Source organism: Vulpes vulpes, chromosome 8, assembly GCF_048418805.1.
Source record: "Vulpes vulpes isolate BD-2025 chromosome 8, VulVul3, whole genome shotgun sequence".
Taxonomy (NCBI): domain Eukaryota; kingdom Metazoa; phylum Chordata; class Mammalia; order Carnivora; family Canidae; genus Vulpes; species Vulpes vulpes.
The window spans coordinates 75,076,376-75,097,041 of NC_132787.1; the positions used below are offsets into that span (position 1 = coordinate 75,076,376).

General features: G+C 42.7%; 2 protein-coding genes and 1 pseudogene across 4 annotated transcripts in view; 1 reads left to right on the forward strand and 2 right to left on the reverse strand.

Moving 5' to 3' along the window:
• TTL (tubulin tyrosine ligase) overlaps positions 1-717 on the reverse strand; it is a 34,475-nt gene extending 33,758 nt beyond the window's left edge. For 2 of the 3 annotated variants that reach the window (XM_025994366.2, XM_072767141.1), the window contains exon 1: positions 374-717. In XM_025994366.2, the coding sequence (XP_025850151.1) occupies positions 374-530 (157 nt within the window). In that variant the 5' untranslated portion in view covers positions 531-717. The remainder of the gene's footprint in view (positions 1-373) is intronic. The other variant, XM_072767142.1, reaches the window with a different exon arrangement.
• The window catches only part of LOC112916856 (uncharacterized), a 38,132-nt gene that overhangs the window by 516 nt on the left and 16,950 nt on the right, over positions 1-20,666 (forward strand). The window contains exon 2 of the mRNA XM_072718824.1: positions 11,999-12,214. Coding sequence (XP_072574925.1) covers positions 12,009-12,214 — 206 coding nt within the window. The 5' untranslated portion in view covers positions 11,999-12,008. The remainder of the gene's footprint in view (positions 1-11,998; positions 12,215-20,666) is intronic.
• On the reverse strand, positions 14,618-14,920 carry LOC140600052 (large ribosomal subunit protein eL37 pseudogene; annotated as a pseudogene).

Below are 20,666 nucleotides of genomic sequence, written 5' to 3' on the forward strand. Positions count from 1 at the left end.
GGGGTGGAATCCGCCGTGCAGGAAATTCGCAAGAGGACTCCAGCCGGAGGCGGGTCGCGCGCCGGCTCCGCGGGGCCTGGTCCCGCCGCAGCTCCGCGGTGCGCGGTCCGGGGGCGCCGGCCGGGGCAGGGCGGGAACGCGCGGCCCACGCCCCCCGGGCTGCAGGGACGCGCCATTGTCCGGAGGCGGCGGCGGCCCGGAACCCCGCTTACGGGACGGGAAGGCATGCAAAGCGGTTGGGCTTTAGACCTCTCCGCATCCTTCTGCTCCATGCCCGAGGAACGACGGAGAGGAAGATTTATGACCTTAAGACAAAAGCGCTGGTGCTGAGGGCCGTGGGAGGAGCGGGAGGGCGGGGACCCGGGGCGCTCACCCAGTCTCCCGAAGGGCAGCCGGTTCCTCTCGCCCAGCATCAGGTTGAACCTGGGGTTGTCGCGCCTCAGCCTCTTCCAGTGCCCGGTGGCGAGCAGCAGCCGCGACACCTCGGCGTAGACGCTGCTGTTCTCGTCGCGCACCACGAAGGTGTACATGGCGAAGGGCCGTGCGCCCGGGTCGCCCGGGCCGCCGCCGCAGGGACCAGCCGGCTGGGCAGAGGGGGCGGCTCAGTGCGGAAGCCGCCCGGACGCCCGCCGCCGCGCCGGCTCCCCGAGCCACTGGGGTCCCGCTGGCGCCGCGCCCGGGCGCCCGCGCGTCAGCCCGGAGGCCGCGCCCCCTCCCCGTCCCCTCCCCGTCCCCTCCCCCGGCAGCTCCCCGGCGCGGCCCCGCCCCCGCCCCCGCCCCGTGATGCCGCGCGGCCGTCCGGAGGCCACGCCCCCTCCCGACCCCTCCCCTTCCCTTCCCCTCCCCTTCCCCTTCCCCTTCCGCTCCCGGCGCGGCCCCGCCCCCGCCCCGTGATGCCGCGCGGCCGCCCGGAGGCCGCGCCCTCTCCCGACCCCTCCCCTCCCCCTCCCCGTCTCCTCCCCTCCCCTCCCCTCTCCATCCCCTCCCCGTCTTCTCCCCTCCCCTGTCCCCTCCCCTTTCCCCTCCCCCTTCAGCTCCCGGCGCGGCCCCGCCCCCGCCCCTGACGCCGCGCGGCCTTCCGGAGGCCGCGCCCCCTCCCCGACCCCTCCCCGTCCCCTCCCCGACCCCTCCCCGTCCCCTCCCCCTCCCCTCCCCCCTCAGCTCCCGGCGCGGCCCCGCCCCCGCCCCGTGATGCCGCGCTGCCTTCCGGAGGCTGCGCCCTCTCCCGGCCCCTCCCCATCCCCTCCCCTCCCCTCCCTATCCCCCTCCCCTCCCCTCCCCATCCCCTCCCCTCCCCTCCCCATCCCCTCCCCTCCCCATCCCCTCCCCGTTATCTCCCCCTCCTCCTCCTCCTGTCCCCTCCCCCTCCCCTCCCCCCTCAGCTCCCGGCGCGGCCCCGTCCCCGCCCCCTGACGCCGCACGGCCTTCCGGAGGCCGCGCCCCCTCCCCGTCTCCCTCCCCGTCCCCCCCTCCCCCGTCCCCTCCTCCCGCAGCTGCGGGAGCGGCCCCGCCTCCGCCCCGTGATGCCGCGCGGCCGCCCGCGCCCCGGCCGGGTTGTCGGGCGGGGGCGGGCACCGCGCTCCGCAGCTCGCGCTGTTCCCTGCTCCGGGCTCCCAGGGAGCTGGCGGCTGGCCGGGGCGAGCGCGGCTTTGGCGCACCCTTGATAAGGTGCTACTTAGGGAGAACGGAGACGGCGCGGCCCCCTGAGTCCCGGGTCCCAGCCAGGGAGCGGTGCCAGCCGAGGATCCCCTTCTGTGCCGCACGTTGCGGCTCCTCCACCCTTCTGTTCCGAAGGGAAGATTTGTGGGTAAAGATGCAACGTTCCAAAGCCCAGTCCCGTGTCTGCGGATGGAAAGCGACAAGGCAATTCTAAAATGTATGCAGAAACGCAAAGGTCGAAGAATAACGAAAGCAATCTTGATGAAGAAAGTTGGAAGACTTAATACTCCCAGATATCAAGACCTATAAAAGTTACAGTATTTAAGCACAAAGCTATAGTCATTAAGAAAATGTGGTTTGGGCACAGGAGAGACAAGTAGACCAAAGGAAAGATACCTATCTATCCATCGATTGATAGATATAGTCACTTGGTTTATAACAAAGGTGACATTGTAGATCAATGGGGGGAAAACGGACTTTTCAATAAATGAGGCTGAATCAGTGGATCTACATTTGGAAAACAAAATTAATCTTGACCTCTATAGTACACAAAATCAGTTGCAGATTCATTGTGAGTTGATGCATCTAAATATGAAGGTAAGGCAATAAAGCTTTTAAAAGAAAACGAGAAAATCTTTATAAACTTGCGTTAGGTAAAGATCTTAAAGAGGACACAAAAAAATCTCTAGGGATAAAGGAAGAAACTGATGAATTAGCAACCTTGAAAATGAGAACGTTTATTTATCAAAAAACACCATCCAGAGAATGAAAAGGAAAGCCACAGAATAGGATATGATGTTTGGCACGTGTGTGTATATATATATGTGTGTATATATATATATATATATATATATATATATATATATCTAAGGATCCATATTTAGGAAATAGGAGGAATTACAAATTAATAATTTAAAAAACTGGCAAGCTAATTACGAAAGAACTGAGCTGGGTATTTTCAGGGAGAATCCAAAAGGTAAACTCTCAGTGTAAGAGAATATTTGGAGAAAAGTCATAGGAAGACACTAAATAAAGAATATGTTGGGCTAAGAAGCAAGGCCACATCTAATACTTGTAGGGCAATAGTATAAATGAAAGCCATGTGTAAATGTCTACCATATGTCTAAATATTTTGAAGCTATAAACCATGCCCATAAGCTGCTAGATAAAATATCTTCCTGCCTTACAAATACATAATGATAAGGATGACCTGGAAAGCCAAGATTTCTATAATTTTCAGATTCATGGAAGTTTAATGCCAGAAATTGGAAATACTGAAAGAGATGACACTGGCCTCTGTCCATGGCCTGCCCCTGTTTCTTCCCTTCCTTGATTCCATCCAGCTCCATGAGGAGGCCATGCCTATATGCATGGGGACACTACAGCCAGGAAATTCAAGCTCCGTCTACTTACCCAGAACCTTCCACAAACAGCTGCATTTTGGCAACTGCCCAAGCGTAGGGGTACACAAACCAGGAATGTCATTGACCCTTTGGAGACTAGACCCTGGGAACAAGCCAGTGCCAGGTCAGAACAAGAGCTGAGGTATTTGGATCATGAATTCTGGTTCTCAGATACTTAGCATAGTCTAGAAAGGGGAAGGGACTATATCCCCGGACTATATCCACTTGGCCTCACAAACATCTCATCCATAGGGAGGGACATGGCTAAAGGAGGGTCAGACTGGGAGTCTCTAAAGTAAGGGTCTTTCTTACATGGGCCTAAGGGTCATATTCCTAAGAAATAATCTTCAGAATCCCCCTCTATCCTTTCCCTTTCTCTGCTCTTTGTGTCCTATACTTGGACACCAAACAACTAAAAATTGTTTTTCTCTCATTATCTCTCACATTACCACAGTCACGTTATGCTTTGGGTTTTGCATCTGTCTTCTTCCTTTAGCCCCTTTACCTCTCCAGTCTTCCCCGAATGTCACTACCAAATTAATCTTTCTAAAACATAGCATTCCTCATATCTACCCACACATCAAAGACTGCAACAGTGCATTGAAGCCAGCATCCTCAATTTCAGAGTCGTAGCCTTTTATTAAGTCTTTCCATTGTACCTTTATTGCCACACTCACCACGCTACTCTAACCAAAGTCTTTGAAGTGCCCTGATCATCATCAAGGTCAAATGAAAGTGTGTTAGATAGCTTTAATGTTGAGTGTGCATTAACCTTTCCAAAACTGATGAATCATATGCCAGATGGATCATAAAGTTCCTATTAAAGCCTTTTTTTAAAGAATTTATTTATTCATAAAAGATACAGAGAGGCAGAGACATAGGCAGAGGGAGAAGCAGGCTCCCTAGTGGGGAGACCGATGTGGGACTCCATCCTGGAGGCATCCCAATCAAAGCCTTTACTTAGCTAGCATTTTCTACCTCAGAATTGGGCTAAATAAAATAAGACTTACTATTTCTTTAGAGCGAGGTCTTGGTTGCTCTTGAGCACTTTGGAGGTAGGACTGCCTCTTCCTTCAATAGAGCCTTTTGACACCCCTCCCTGAAATAGAACGCAACTCATACTCTTCTACTCTAGAACACCTGTGTTTAACAAGTCCTTGTTCCAGACCATGTTCAAGGCGTGGAGGACACAAGTCCTTGTCCTCACAGAGCTCCATTCCTGGGGAAGCTAACATTTTTCTGGATGCTACCTAGAGGAATTGAACTGGAGAAGCAAATATCCCTACAGTTTCTGCTGCTGGAATTCTGGGTTGGAGTGAGTGTGGGGACAGGAATACCTTTTAGAAACACTGACATCTCAGCATGTAGGATGAAGCTGGTTATGTCCATATGGCACCTGAGTCATTTTCTCCTCTATTTTCTGTTCTTCCTAGATGCAATAGCTCCCACACAGAGATGAAGGAAAATAGAAAAATAACTCAGTGAGTTATACTCAAAGGGCATTGTGAAATCTAGAGTTACAGGGTGTCAGTGACTGTGAGGTTTTGTCCATGCCTCCTATCCAGAGGCCTCTGATGGAGCCCATACTCTCTTTCTATGGACCATGTTGCTACAACGTTATGCATGCTCAGAGTTTGCACACAGGGTAACAGGCCTGTGGATGACCAACTTAATTAGATATTGGTAGCATCTTTTCTATTCTTTCTTTTTTTAAAAGATTTTATTTATTTATTTGAAAGAGAGAGCACAGTTGGGGGAGGGGCAGAGGCAGAGGGAGAAGCAGGCTCCCCACTGAGCAGAGAGCCCCATAGGGGGCAGATCCCATGACCCTGCGATCCTGACCCAAGCCAAAGGCACGTGCTTAACCAACTGAGCCACCCAGGCATCCCGTGACATCTTTTCAAAGAAATGAAAATATTGATACATTTAAGATAATTTTCTCCATCCTGTAAAATTATGATACTAGTAGTGCTAAGGAGCTAGGAATACAAGAGGCATTTGAGAGGGGAGAATCATGGGATACCTGGGTGGCTCAGTGCCTGAGTGTCCGCCTTTGGCCCAGGGCGTGATCCTGGAGTCCCAGGATCAAGTCCCACATCAGGCTCCTTGCATGGAGCCTGCTTTTCCCTCTGCCTATGTCTCTGCCTTTCTCTCTCTGTATCTCTCATTAATAAATTAATAAAACCTTTAAAAAAGAGAGAGAGAGAGGAGAATCATCAGGGAAAATTTCCTAGAAGAAATCAGTTTTGAAACCAATCTAGAATGGAAGGAAACTGAGTCCCATCTGTATTGACCGAAGGAAAGGCCAAAGGCTACATCTGCCTCTACCCAGTTTATACCTCATCTGACTTTGGGTATCACTAAGAATACCTCAACAAGAAACATCAAGGTTTTACTAGTTCATTCCTTCACCTACGTAACTCCTGAGGCTGCCACTTGTGAAATTCTCTTTTCCTCATATATTCCTGGGAGGGGGCTTTCCTTCTCATACCAAGTCTCCTCTGTGGTTCTCTAGCCTGCAGTGCTCCTCAGGGTGAATCCTACCCTTCTCTGGTGTTCTCCCAAAGCTGGAAAGACCATCCAAGTGTCCCTGATGTTTCTACTGAAAGGAAAAGACTACCCACCCCTTCATAGAGTTCCCAGTCCTAGAGCAGAGTGAAAGAGTGATTCTTCTATTGTCTTCTCAGTGATCCTACTGAAATTCTCATTTCAGCTCCAAGCCTCCACTCCAAAAAAACCAATCTCCTGCTCCTCTAGGCAGATTACCTCTCAGCCTATCTGGAATACTGGTTGTGGCCCAGCTGAAACAGCATGCTCCATCTTGGGTGGATTCCTAAGAATTGAATTGCTGCCTTCTCTGATAAATTTTATGTTTAACTTTTTAAGATACTACCAAACTGCTTTCTAAAGGGGATGTACCATTTTACATTCCTGCCAGCAATAAGAAAGGATCTCTTTGAAACCTTGTTAACGCTTGGTATCATTGTTTTAATTTTAATTTTTAAAAAGATTTTATTTATTTGTTTGTTTAGAGAGCACATGAACAGGGGAAGTGGCAGAGGGGGAGGGAGAGAGAGAGAGAGAGAGAGAGAGAGAGAGAGAGAGAGAGAGAATGCTCAAGCAGACTCCCTGCTGAGAGGGGAGCCCAACTTGGGATTCAGTTGCATGACCCTGAGATCATGACCTGAGCTGAAACTAAGAAAGCGTCACTCAACCAACTGAAACACCCAGATGCCTCAAGAATTCTTTATATACTTTGGATACAAGCCTTTTGTCAGATATATGACTGGTAAATATTTCTCCTAGTCTGTGGTTTATCTTTTCATTTTTAATGATATCTTTTATAGTGCAAAAGTTTTAAATTTCAATGAATTCTAATTTACTGATTTTTTTTCCTTTTATGGATTTTAAAGCTATAAATTTCCCACCAACTACTGCCTTGGCTGTATCTGATATGTTTTGATTTGTTGTGCTTTCATGTTCATTCAATTCAAGACAGTTCCTAAAGTCCCTTGTGATTTCTTCTTTGATCTATAGGCTATTTTTTTAAATGTGTTGTTCAATTTTTAAATATTCAAGGATTTTCCAAATGTCCTTCTGTTGTTGATTTCTAATTTAAGTCTGTTGGGATCAGAGAATATACTTTGCATAATTCTAATCCCTTTTATTTATTGAGACTCTTACGGCACAGCATGTGGTCTATCTTGGAAATGTGCCACGTGTGCTTGAAGTAAAGAATGTATATTCTCCAGTCATTGTGTGGAGTGTTCTGTATATGCTAATTACGGTGCCTTGGTTGATAGTACTGTTCAGTTTTCCTAATTTTCTGATCAATTTTTCTATCAATTGTTTAAAATTGGATTTTATATTTTTTTAGGTAAACTCTACCCCTAATATGAGGCTTGAATTCATGACCCCAAGATTAAGAGTTGCATGCTCTCCTGACTGAGCCAGCCAGTCACCCTTAATTAAAATTGGGTTGTGAAATCTACGACTATAAATGTATTATTTCTCCTTTTTGTTCTGTTGGTTTTAGTTTCATATATTTTGGAGCTCTATTGTAAGGCACATTTACACTTCTAGGTGTTATATTTTATGACCTTTTTTATCCTTATGAAATGTTTCTTTTTGTCTATAATAATATTTATTGTCTTAAAGACTATTTTATAATAACAGAAGTGTGTGTATTCATTTTTTTTTTTTTAGGGATGCTAACAAACTGGGTGGCTTAAAACAGAAATTGATTCTCTCACAGTTCTGAAGCTAGAAGTCTTAAATTAATGTGTCATCAGACCCATGCATTCTCTCAAGGCTTTAGGGAAGAATCCTTCCCTTTCTCATCCTACCATCTGATAGTTGTCAGCAGTTTCTGGTGCTCTTGGCTTATATCACTCCAATTTCTGCCTCCATCATTACGTGGCATTCTGTCTGAGTTTCTCTCCTCTTACAAGGACATCAGCCATTGAATTAGGGCCTACTCTAATCTAGTATGACCTTAACTTGATTACATCTTTCAGAGATCTCATTTTTAAATAAAGTTGCTTTCCTAGGTTCTGGGTAAACATGAAATTTGGAAGGACATTGTTCAACCCAGCCGAGCACTCTCCCTCTCTTTTAGTTCCTGTTTGCAAGGGATAGCTTATACCCATTCACTTTACTTTCCACCCATTTGTGTTTTTGAATCAAGTTTGTGTCTCTTGTAGATAAAATTAGGTCTTACTTTTTTTTTTTAAGATTTATTTATTTATTTCAGAGAGAGAGAACATGAGTGTGAGGGGCAGAGGCTTGAGAGAGAATCTCAAGCAGACTCCCCACTGAGTGTGGAACCCAAGGCAGGGCTCAATTTCACAACCCTGAGATCATGACCTGAGCCAAAATCAAGAGTTGATCACTTAACTGACCAAGTCACCCAGGCACCCCTGGGTCTTGCTTTTTTTAATGCTGTCCGTTGATCTCTGTTTTGATTAGAGTGTTTAGAGAATTCAGATTTAATATAATTATTGATATTATTTATATGTTTGTCATTTTGCTATTTGTTTTCTATATTCTCATTCTTGATTGTCTTCTTTTAAAAATAAATATTTTTAGTATGCTATTTTATTTTATTTTTCTAAGTATGTTCCATACCCTACATGGGGCTTGAACTCACAGCTCTGAGATCAAGTCACATGCTCTACTGACTAAGCCAGTCAGGTTCCCCTCATGTGCAATTTTAATTAATTGTTGGTTACCTTTAGTATTTTTTTTAATGTTTTATTTTGGGGGGTGCCAGGGTGGCTTAGTTGGTTAAGTGTCTGACTCCTAGTTGTGGCTCAGGTCATGATCTCAGGGTAGTGAGATTGAACCCTCTGTCAGTCTCTGTGCTCAGCCTCCCTAGCTCATGTGCACCTGCTCAGGTTCATGAGCTCACTCTCTCAAATAAGTAAAATCTTAAAAATAAAATATTTTACTTTTTAAAATATTTCATTTTTAATAAATAAATAAAATATTTCATTTTTATTTTTTTTAAAGATTTTATTTATTTATTCATGAGAGACACACACAGAGAGAGAGAGAGACAGGCAGAGACATAGGCACAGGGAGAAGCAGGCTCTATGCAGGGAGCCCAATGTGGAACTCAATCCCAGGACTCCAGGATCATGCCCTGGGCCAAAGGCAAGCACTCAACCGCTGAGCCATCCAAGCATCCCAAATATTTCATTTTTAAAAAGTAATCTCAAAAAAAAAAAAAGTAATCTCTACACCCAACATGGGGCTTGAACCTACAACCCCATGATCAAGAGTTTCATCCTTTACTGACTAAGCCATCCAGGTGCCCCTACCTTTAGTATTTTTTTAAAAAGTTATTTTCTTGGTGTTTCTTTTAGGATTATAATGCGCATCTTAACTTTTAAAAATATTTGCTGCAATTTAATACATTTTAATTCTGTTAAGATAATGAAAATTTGCTTTGTTTTTTAAAGATTTTATTTATTTATAAATGAGAGAGACAGAGACACAGGCAGAGGGAGAAGCAGGCTCCATGCAGGGAGCCCGACGTGGGACTCGATCCCAGGTCTCCAGGATCACACCCTGGGCCGAAGGCAGTGCTAAACCTCTGAGCCACCCGGGCTGCCCTGAAAATTTGCTTTAATGTAGTTCTATTTTCTCCTCTTTCATGCTTTGATTCTTGTAAATCCAACATTACAGTGTTATGGTTATTATTTTACATAATCTTATATTTTTAAGTCTGTTAAGAGAAAAGAGAAAAATGTGTGTATGGTTTTGATAATTACTTATATAAGTAGCGATATAGAAATTCTTCATTGCTCTCTATTGATTTGAATTATCATCTGGTGCCATTCCCCTATAGGCTAAAGGATAGTATGTCTTGTGATAGACATAGACTCTCCTGCCTCTGGGAAATCACTTTCACTGACAGGGAATCTGGGTGTCATCATCCACTGCTCCAAATGGAGTGAGCCCTTTTCTTTTTTTATAAATTTTTTTTTAATTTTTTATTTATTTATGATAGTTACAGAGAGAGAGAGAGAGGCAGAGACACAGGCGGAGGGAGAAGCAGGCTCCATGCACCAGGAGCCTGATGTGGGATTCGATCCCGAGTCTCCAGGATCGCGCCCTGGGCCAAAGGCAGGCGCCAAACCGCTGCGCCACCCCGGGATCCCGGAGTGAGCCCTTTTCAATGGCAATAGAGAAGCTACTGGTTCTTATGGACTTCCCTCCCTGACAGAACCTCACATTGAGGCCATAGATGGACTCAGCACCAGACTAGAATGCCGTAGAGCTGCACAAAGCAATTGCTCAAGCATAAGCACTCCTCAGATTGTTGTATGCCTTTGACCAATTTCTAGAGTGCTGAAATGGTTGTTTTAGGGCAATTTCATCTATCTTTATAGTTGCTTTTAGGGAAGAGTATTTGAGAGTCTCCTTGTTCAATCATTACCAGAAGTCCTGCCTCAATCACTGTCCCTCCTAACAGTGTTGTAATTAATTCCTTCAACCAAATTCCCTCTACTTTAAATACCTAGAATGGTTTCTGTTTTCCTGACCAGACACAACTCAAACAGCTGTAATCTTTAGGAATTTATTGAAAGTCCAGGAACGGGTGCTAATTTGAATAGGAAATCATTCTGAGATTTGGTAGCATTCATATGCCCCAGTCTTCAGTTTCTTCACTCAGAAAGTGAACTTAATAACACCTAATTAAATTGTTGTATGGAATAAGTGAGTTGATGTGTGGAAAATATCTGGAACACAATATGAATTAATACAAAGTAAAGTCTAGGGACTCCTGGGTGGCTCAGTGGTTGAGCGTCTGCCTTTGACTCAGGGCTGGATCTCAGGATCCTGGATCGAGTCCCGCATCGGGCTCCCTGCAGGAAGCCTGCTTCTCCCTCTGCCTGTGTCTCTGCTTCTCTATGTGTGTGTCTCTTATGAATAAATAAATAAGATCTTTTTAAAAATTTTAAAGTCTATTTTTCTTCCAGTTTAAACCCAATTACTCTTACTGTTCCAAGAAATAGCCAGAATATTTCCTCAACAAATTCTTGTAAAAATTCACACAAGGGAACTAGAAAGAATCCAAGTTAATTAAACTGCTCAGTGATTTATCATCTGCCTTTTATTAGCCCTGGTGCCAAATTTCTTTCTCATTCCCAACAACAAAACTGTCTGAAGACTCCTAGTTAAGTTCTGTTTTTGTGACTGGACTGATTAAAACAAGTTAGCTTTTTTCTCATACTTTAATCTTGGTCTTATTTTTGTGGATAAGCAGCACTTTTAATATTGCAGAAACAGCAGACTTTCCATAGCTCCATGCATAAATTATGATGTTTGCTTGTTAGCAATCCTGTCTGTGACGTCAGTAGCAGAGTCAGCTAACAGTTGCTGGGCAATGCCACAGTCTCGAACTATAGTGTGGATGTAAATAGATCCCTGTTGCTGAATTTAAAAAAAACAAAACACAAAAAAAACACCCAAACTTGGTTTCTTACATTTAAAGTGAATCCAGGGGTCTGCTCTTTGGCTCAGAGAGTGGGAGGTGTCTTCTCATCAAGGTAAGCAAAAATGCCATGTTTTCCTCCCTTATTGGTTCGCTGTATGTGGCTACACTCTTGTAATTATTGATCAAACATTTCAGTCTTGGAATTTTGTCCATTTGAACACACAATGCTTGAAATTTCTATATAATATCCTCAAGTTGTCATTCAGCTTGTATGCTACCAGGGGAAGGAAGTTTATAAACCCCCAAGTAATAGTACTCCTAGGATTTTTGAGATTTTGATTGGAGATGCCCATTCAACCTAAGAGAGAATTTTCTCTTGCTACATGGCTTTCATCCCTTGTTCTGAGAAGCTCCATGGAGTAAAAGTCAGGCGTTCTTCCCTCTACTGTATGTAGTTCTACAAATAATGAAAACCTCAGTCATGTCTTCATAATTAGACTAATCATTGCTTAAACTGGTCCCTAGGTCATTCAGTTTGCATGAATGAGTCTGTTTTCCATCCCATTTTCCTTCCTCTGAACCTCACATGTCCTTATTTTACTTTTTAACATGTTGCTGCTAGACCACAATATATTCTATTCTTGCAAGGTCCTGCAAATTACCCCCATTTAGCTCTTTAATATTTTGTAGATGTCGGGATCCCTGGGTGGCGCAGCGGTTTGGCGCCTGCCTTTGGCCCAGGGCGCGATCCTGGAGACCCGGGATCAAGTCCCACGTCGGGCTCCCGGTGCATGGAGCCTGCTTCTCCATCTGCCTGTGTCTCTGCCTCTCTCTCTCTCTCTCTGACTATCATAAATAAATAAAAATTAAAAAAATATTTTGTAGATGTCTTTCCCCTTGTAGAGATTAAATTAGACGAACATCAGGTCAGAGAAATATTTATACATGTGAGTCAGCATGGGCTAAGACCATGTCACACTTCTGTTCACAGACTGGAAGGGATGGAATCTTTCCCCCCAGAAGACATTGGCTCCATGATACAGAACAAGGCCATTGAGAGAATCATCTCTCCAATGACTGTCCAGCTTTGCCATCTGATCATTTTGATGGAGAGGAAAGACAAGGAAAATGAAGCATTTGCCTGTTTAGAGAAGATGGCAGAGGAATTGGCTCAAGCAAGTGAAGACTTTGTGCAAGTTGCTAAAAGGTAATAATTTCAAAGAACTCCAGCCCTTTTCCCTGACAAGCTTGCAGAAGAAGAGCCTTGTTACAGTCTTCTTAAATGCTTTGGAAAGAAGTCAGGTGGGAAAATAAATTGGTATAACATAAAGCAAATCTACTTCATATGTTGTTACTTATTAGTTGGGGTGTACATTCTTTCTTCTCTTTACATTATTTACTTGAGGAAGAGAGGGAGAGTGTACAGGAAAAGAAAGAAGCCCAAGCAGATCCACCCTCAACATGGAGCCCGGTTCAGGACTCGATCTCACGACCCTGAGATTATGACCTAAAACCAAACCAAGAGTCAGTCACTTAACTGAGTCACCCAGACAGTCTGGGATGTATTTTCATTTTTTAAAAAAAGATTTTATTTGTTTATTTGAGACAGAAATTGAGTCCATGAGAGAGAGCAAGAGAGCACAAGCAGGGGGTAGGGGTAGAGGGAGAAGCCGACTCCCTGTAGAGCAAGGAGCCTGAGGCGGAACTCAATCCCAGGACCCCGGGATCAAGACCCGAGCCAAAGGTAGACACTTAACTGACTGAGCCACCCAGGTGACCTGGGGTGTACTTTCAATATACAAACATTTCAGGATTAGTTCGGTTTCCTACTAAGAAGCAATTGTATGTGCCATCAAAGTTTCTAGGTTCGTTCTTCTTTCACAGATTATTTCTTATGGTAGAGATAAGACTTTTCAGAGTTGTCTAAACAGAATTTTCATTAGCTGTCATTCAATGCATTGGGCCTGATTATTAGTTAACCTGCATGGGATTTTTTTTTCCATATTAAATTCAGTTCCAGGGTCCATGTGAAAGAGCCCAGTTGTAACAACAAAACTGAACTCTATACGTGAAACAGAGTTGCATACTACAACAAAAGTTTTACATTTTCACTGCCCCAAACTTAACATAAGCTCAGCAGCTAGACTGCCTGTGTTTGAATGCTGGCCTCATCCCCTTGCTGGTTGTCTGGCCATGGCTAACTTCTTAAATCTGTGGGTGCCTCATCTGTAAAGGTAGATAATAACCAAATCTCTGTCATAGGACTGTCATCGGTGTATGAGAATAATCCACACAAGTCCCTGAGCACAGTGCCTAGCATACCGTAGCTAATGAGCGATTGCTTCAGGTGTATCTTTTTTTTTTTAAGATTTTATTTATTTATTTATTTATTTATTTATTTATTTATTTGAGAGAGAAAGAGAATGCACAAACAGAGGGGAGGGGTAGAGGGAGAGGGAGAAGCAGACACTCTGCTGAGCAGGGAGCTCAAGCCCCATGTGGGACTTGATCCCAGGACCCTGGGATCGTAACCTGAGCTAAAGGCAGATGCTTAACCAACTGAGCCACCCAGGAGCCTCAGATATATCTTTAAAATAAAAGAGGTCTCATAAATATTCCTCTCTTTTTTTGAAAAACGTTTTTTAATTTATTTGAGAGAGAGAGAGTGGGTGAGAGAGAGAAAGAAAGGGACAGAATCCCAAGCAGACTCCCTGCTGAGCACAGAGCCCAGCACAGGGCTGGATCCCACAACCCTGAGATCATGACCTGAGCAGAAACCAAGAGTTGGTAGGTTAACCAACAAAGCCACTCAGGTGGCCTGGTATTTCTCTCTTTCATCCAATAAGTATTAATTGACCATGTAGTAAGGTGGCAGGTACTATTCTAAGTGCTGAAATATAGCAGTGAATAAGATGTTCACAGTTCCTGCCTTCAGGAGCAATGGAGCAAACAGAAAATGCAACAATTAACAAAAATGCAAATTAAAATGGGAAAATACTCTTTTTCTGGAAAATTAAAAATTCGTGACGAAGTAGAAACAAGCTAAATGTCCTAGTTTAGTAAAGCATGATATAACTTTATGGTGAAACATAAAATACAAAATAGGTGCTAAAAATGTGGATGAACATTTGTTAGGGGAAATTTGTAGCATTTTTTACGTGGTTACCAAACAAAAATTGTAAGCTAATATAGAGCTAGAATGAAGACTGAAAAAGCATGAAGCTGTCATAACAACTGTTCCAGCAAGGGTTCCCAGTGGATGCTAAAATTGGTGGGCAAATGTTTAATAGGAGCAAGATATTTATAATGTCTCAAGGTATCTTCTGGCAAAGTTTTTATTAACTACATAGGAGAAAGTAGTAGTTTTTTGTTTTGTTTTTTAAAACCAGAATGTTGGGGATCCCTGGGTGGCGCAGCAGTTTGGCGCCTGCCTTTGGCCCAGGGCGCGATCCTGGAGACCCGGGATCGAATCCCACATCGGGCTCCCGGTGCATGGAGCCTGCTTCTTCCTCCGCCTGTGTCTCTGCCTCTCTCTGTGACTATCATAAATAAAACAATATCTTAAAAAAAATAAAATAAAAAAAAAATAAAACCAGAATGTTTATTGTGACTAATCATTGAAATCCTTAAGATGAACTGCAACAGCTGCCCTCTTGGGCTTAGGTGTTGTTCCTTCAGGGAATCCATGCCTGAATCTGCAGTATACAATTTTTAGGAGACTCATTGGACCAGTCCCAGTGGAATTTTTATCCTTTACCCTCGGCACTCCAGTTATACTTTCTCTTCTACTTGGCAGGGTAACCACATTTGCCTCAGGTGGACGGACTTCTGTAGGTGGTAGGCCTTAGAGCCACAGTGGTGGCACAACATGTCTTATTGCAACGCTTCCAAACGATGACGTCCCCTTCATCATCTTGTTTCCACGGCAGACCCCCGAAAGTAGTAGTTTTAAGGAAGAGAAGGCGATCAGAGGTTGCCTTACCTGAGTGATCAAAGTTAACATTATTATTATTGGGAGAAAAATACGATATGCCTGTTGATGTGATGCAGTGAGAAGGACAAAGCACCATTTCTGGGGAATTACTTCCTAAAATGGATAATGAGAATCTGTTAATAAAATAGACAAACGCAAGCTGAGGGACTTTCTACAAATAACTGGATTGTAATCAGTTTGGGAAGATGAAATATTTTATTTCATCATAAAATATTTTTTTAAATAGATAAGCTGGTAAATTCTGTTATATTTATATGTATATTTCAAATATATATTTGTGGCTTTTAAAAAATATTTTACTTATTTATTCATGAGAGACACAGAGAGAGAGGCAGAGACATAGGCAGAGGGAGAAGCAGGCTCCCAGGTGGAGCCCGATGCAGGACTCAATCCCAGGGCTCTGGGATCATGACCTGAGCCAAAGGCAGATACTCAACCACTAAGCTACCCAGGCATCCCTGTATTTGTTATATATATTGTAACACACACATACAAAAAATATAGAGTTGGGGACTGGATATGATCTGACTCCAATTATGTAAAAAGAAAAAAAATCATAGAAAGAAACTTGCCAGAATATTTAACAATGTACTTAGGTGTTTTATAGTAATACTCTTTTGTACATTCCAAGTTTTTTTTAATGTAATGCATTTATAACCACAAAAAAAGCACACAAAATTTTGAGAATAGGTAAACATCTTTTTTTGTCTGTTTCAGTATGAATGCCTTTTTTGTATTGTCTGTTTCAGGCAAGTAAAATATTTATAAAGAGAATTATCTGTGCTCATGACCATGGGAAATGATCCAGGTCACCAATCAGGACAATACTGCAAATAATTCATATTCTGACTTGGGTTTGGCTCCATGAGCTTTCAGGGCAACTCCTTGAGCACTTCTCAAGATAGGCCAAATGGAGGCAATCAGCACAAAATGTGATAAGTGTCTGGCTGGCAAGTTCCCCTGTCTCTCTCTGCTGGGTAAGCTCTCAGGAAGCCAGAGAGAACCTGCCACGTCAGCAGACTAGTGTTGGGAGCAAGACAGGGCTTCAGGAAAGACCCCACAAGAAGAGGTCTATAGTTTCCTTTTGCTTAAAATGTATCCTATGACAAACATTTAGAAAATATGAATGCATTGAGGAAGAAAATAATTGTCCACAAGCCTACTGCCCAAAGATAACCACTGTGAACATCCTGGTATATACTGATTACAGATAGTTCCTCTTTTTCTCTCTCTCCTTTGCACTCCCTCTTCCCATCCTATTTTCTTTCCCTGTCTCTCCCTTTTCCTTTTTTATTCATGTAAAAAAATATCTGCATAAGTTTATCTATCTGCTATCTATCTCATACTGGTATCTCTAGTTCTAAACTTTTTTTTTTAAGATTTTATTTATCTATTCATGAGAGACATACAGAGAGAGGCAGAGACATAAGAGACATAAGCAGAGGGAGAAGCAGGTTCCCTGTGGGGAGCCCGATGTGGGACTCGATCCCAGGATCCTGGGATCATGACTTGAGTCAAAGGCAGATGTTCAACCACTGAGCCACCCAGGTGCCCTTCTGGTTCTGATCTAACACCACAAGGTCCTTCCCTGCCTTCCCATTTCCTTATTGGGATCTTCTTTCTCCAATAGGTGAAAATCCTGGCTCTCACCATCCACAATATATCCACTGATCTCTTCAACCCTAGGGTACACATCAAAGAGTTGCAAACTTAACCTATACCCCATGTGAGAAACAAATGGACTAACTAGAGAGCAGTATTTGTGTGTAGTTCTTACTGTTTTTAACCTGACCCTATCCAGGAAAAACACTGTTCTCCAGTTACTTAGGCTAGTTCTTTTTTTTTCCCTCACCTCTTTCAGAGTTGCTATGTTACCCATTTGTCATCATATTAGTTTTGTACTGTTGCATTTCAAGTTGCCACAGTCTGAAACAGCACATATTTATTATCTCACAGTGTCTGTGGGTCAGGAGCTGGTCCACTGCTTTGGGTCTCAGCAGACTGGGTGAGCTGTGTGACTCAGGTGGCAGCTAGGGCTGCAATATCTGAGGCTTGAGTCCCTTTTCCAAGCTCACTGGTCATTGGCAGAATTGTTTCTCAGGGTTGCAGAATTGAGACCTGGTCTTCTCCACAATGTGGCAATTTGCTTCTTCTAGGCCAACCAGAGAATATCCTTGCTTCTTCAAATCTCTCTTCAAGAAGGACCCACATACCCTCTTTTGAAGGCTCACCTGATTTGGTCAGCCCCATCCAAGATATCCCCATTTTTATTAACTCAAGCCAAATGATTAGAGATTCTAATTACATCTAACAACATCTCCTTTTCCACATAGAACAACTTGATCATAGAACAACATCTCATCTTATTTGAAGGTCCCACCCACATATAAGGGGAGACCATTATACAGGTAGTGTGCATGAAGGGATGAGAATTTTGGGTCCATCCTAGAATTCTGACAACTTTATTAACTAGTTAATTTGTTCCTTTTTGCATGTCATTTTTGGGTTTTCCTCCACATGCTAGTTGATTTTAACATGTATATTTTCTTAGGGGTGCCTGTGTGGCTCAGTCAGTTAAGCATCCAACTCTTGATCTCAGCTCAGGTCTTGATCTCAGGGTTGTGAGTTCAAGCCCCATGTTGGACTCTACATTGGGCATGGATACTATTTAAAAAATAATAATAATAAAATAGAATAAAATAAAATAATAACATGCGTATTTTTTTATATTTTCCTTTTTACATAAGGGTAACGTACTGTAGGCATAGTTTGTATTCTAATTATTTTACTTAACAGTATATCCTGGAGATCTCACATGTCATTTCATAGAAATTTTCTTTGCTTTTTTACACAATGGCATAACATTCCATCATTTGTATGAGTGCACCATTAATTTACTTAACCACTTTCCTATAATGGGCATTTAGATTGTTCCCAAAAGTTAAAATTACAAACAATGTGGCAATGAATAACTTTTTTTTTTAAGATTTTATTTATTTATTCATGAGAGACCCAGAGAGAGAGAGGCAGAGACATAGGCAGAGGGAGAAGCAGGCTCCCCTTAGGGAGCCCAATGTAGGACTCAATCCCTAAATTCCAGGATCATGCCCTGAGCCGAAAGCAGGGGGCTCAACCGCTGAGCCATCCAGGTGTCCCATGGCAATGAATAACTTTATACATGTTTACTTTCATGTTGTTGGAAGTGGTAATTTCCTGGTAATGACATTACTGGTTAAAATATATTACATATTATATATTGAATACATTGAAATATATAATAGGTTATTAACCCTTTATAATGTATTTTGGGTTACATTATTAATCCAATACTCACATACATTGTTAAGTGATAAAAGCAAAGTATACAATGCAAAGTTATATTAGGCTTATTAACATTGAATATATTATATATTCTAAAGTTTTAGCTCTTTGTCATATATTGAAAATATCGTCTCCTAGTTTGCCCCGTCATTTGATTTAATATAATTTATTTTGCCATGCAAATTAAAAATTTTTTATATAGTTAAATTTATCAACCTATTTTTTTATTGCTTTTGAATTTTTAAAAGATTTTTATTTATTTATATGAGAGTGAGAGATTGAGAGCCAAAGAGAGAGCACAAGCAGGGGGAGTGGCAGAGGGAGAAGCAGGCTCCCTGCCAAGCAGGGCTCAATCCCAGGACCCAGGGATCACGATCACGATGGGAGTCAAAGACAGATGCTTAACCGACCAAGCCACCCACGGTGAATTTTGAATCATAGTTACAAAAACCTCCCTATACCAAGATTAAAGAGGCACTCATTTGTGTTTTCTTCGAGTACTTATATAATTTTGACTTTACATTAGATTCCCTAATCCATTCAGAATTCAATTTTGTGTGTATTTTGAAATAGCAATCTAACTACATTTTTCTAGATGGCTACTCAGTTGTCCCAGTACTATTTATTATAAAGTCTATCTTTACCCAAATAATTTGAGGTGCCACTTTTACTTTTTTATGGAGGGGGCAATTTTAAAAAATTAACTGCAGTACATTATGAATGAAAAATTTTAGTGTTTGTATGTAGTATTGTCTCCTTCTAGAGAAAGTTTAATTTATTGTGGTATGCAATTCATGTAGGGAAAAGTCACATTTATCTAATTAAAGCCTTGAGATGATTCAAGATGAATTTCACTCTTTGTAAGAAGATACCTATTTCCCACTTGTTCTTACTTCCAAGATGTAGCCTTCTGCGGTTGGGGGGTGTGGGGGTCTCAGCTGAAATCCTGGGCTGTTCATCAGGTTCCCTTCACATTGACAAGACTTAAACTCTTTTTTTTTTTTTTTTTTAAGATTTTATTTATTCATTCATGCATGACACAGAGAGAGGCAGAGACACAGGAAGAGGGAGGAGAAGTAGGCTCCCCGCCGGAGCCCCATGCGGGACTCAATTCCAGGACCCAGGATCATGTTCTGAGCCAAAGGCAGATGTTCAACCATTGAGCCACCCAGGCATCCTGACAAGACTTAAATTCTCATTTTTGTTTTCTCAGAAGTCATAGTATAGCTGCCATTTTGTATATGGCTTTTGTGCCTCTTAGTTCTTGGCTCTTCTCTGAGTTTAGTAAACTATTTTATCCATCTTTTATAACTGTTCTTGGTGAGCAGTTTAGTCTGGTACCCTCACAGCTTGAAACAGAAGTTCAAGAATGTTTACAGTTACTGGGACGCCTGGGTGGCTCAGCGGTTGAGCGTCTGCCTTCCAGCTCAGGGCATGATCCTGGGGATCTGAGATTGAGTCCCACATTGGGCTCCCTGCATGGAGCCTGCTTCTCCCTCTGCCTGTGTCTCTGCCTCAATCTCTCTCTGTGTCTCTCATGAATAAATAAATAAAATATTTTTTTCTAAAAAGAGAGAATGTAAAAAAAAAGAGAGAGAGAATGTTTAGTTATGACTCCAATTGTGATCGTCAATCATACAATTCAAACCAGAGAGTGAAAGCAGGAAGATAGAAATTATATGAGAAGAGATGCAGAATTGGAAGACCAGGAGACCCAGTTTGCAAATAATGGGATTTCTAGAAGGAGAAAAACGAAAAGATTGAGGAGAAGCAAAAATTAAATTATAGAAGAAAATTTCTCTGAGCCTGTTAATGACCCAAATTTATATATAAAAACTGTTCCCTGGGTTCTCGGTGAGACTGTGGAGAAAAGATACACATAAAGCATATGTTGATAAAATTCCTGAACTCTAAGTGCTTTCAGACACAGGAAAAAATGGATTATTCACAAAGGAAAATCAGTTAGACTGGTGTTGAATAGACTGGCCTCGGATTTCTCACCTGTACCTCTGGAGGCCAGAAGGTGCTGGAATCAGATCTATGGGCACCTGAGAGGAAAAGCCTGCCTCAAAGAATGGCCACTTGCCATTACATTCCCCCTGAGCACAGGAAGGACATATATGGTGCGGATGTGCAAGGACTATTACCACCATGTACCCCGATTCCAGAAACCAAGAAAATCAAGAAAAATAATTATTAACAACACAAACCCACAAACAGAAACCAGAGACCTCAAGCTAAGGGAAAATGAAGAAGAAAAGAACTTTGTACAGGATAATAGTATTGTGTCTTGGAATGCTTTAGACTCAAAATTCTTGGAAGAGAAAATGAAATGCTAAGGGAA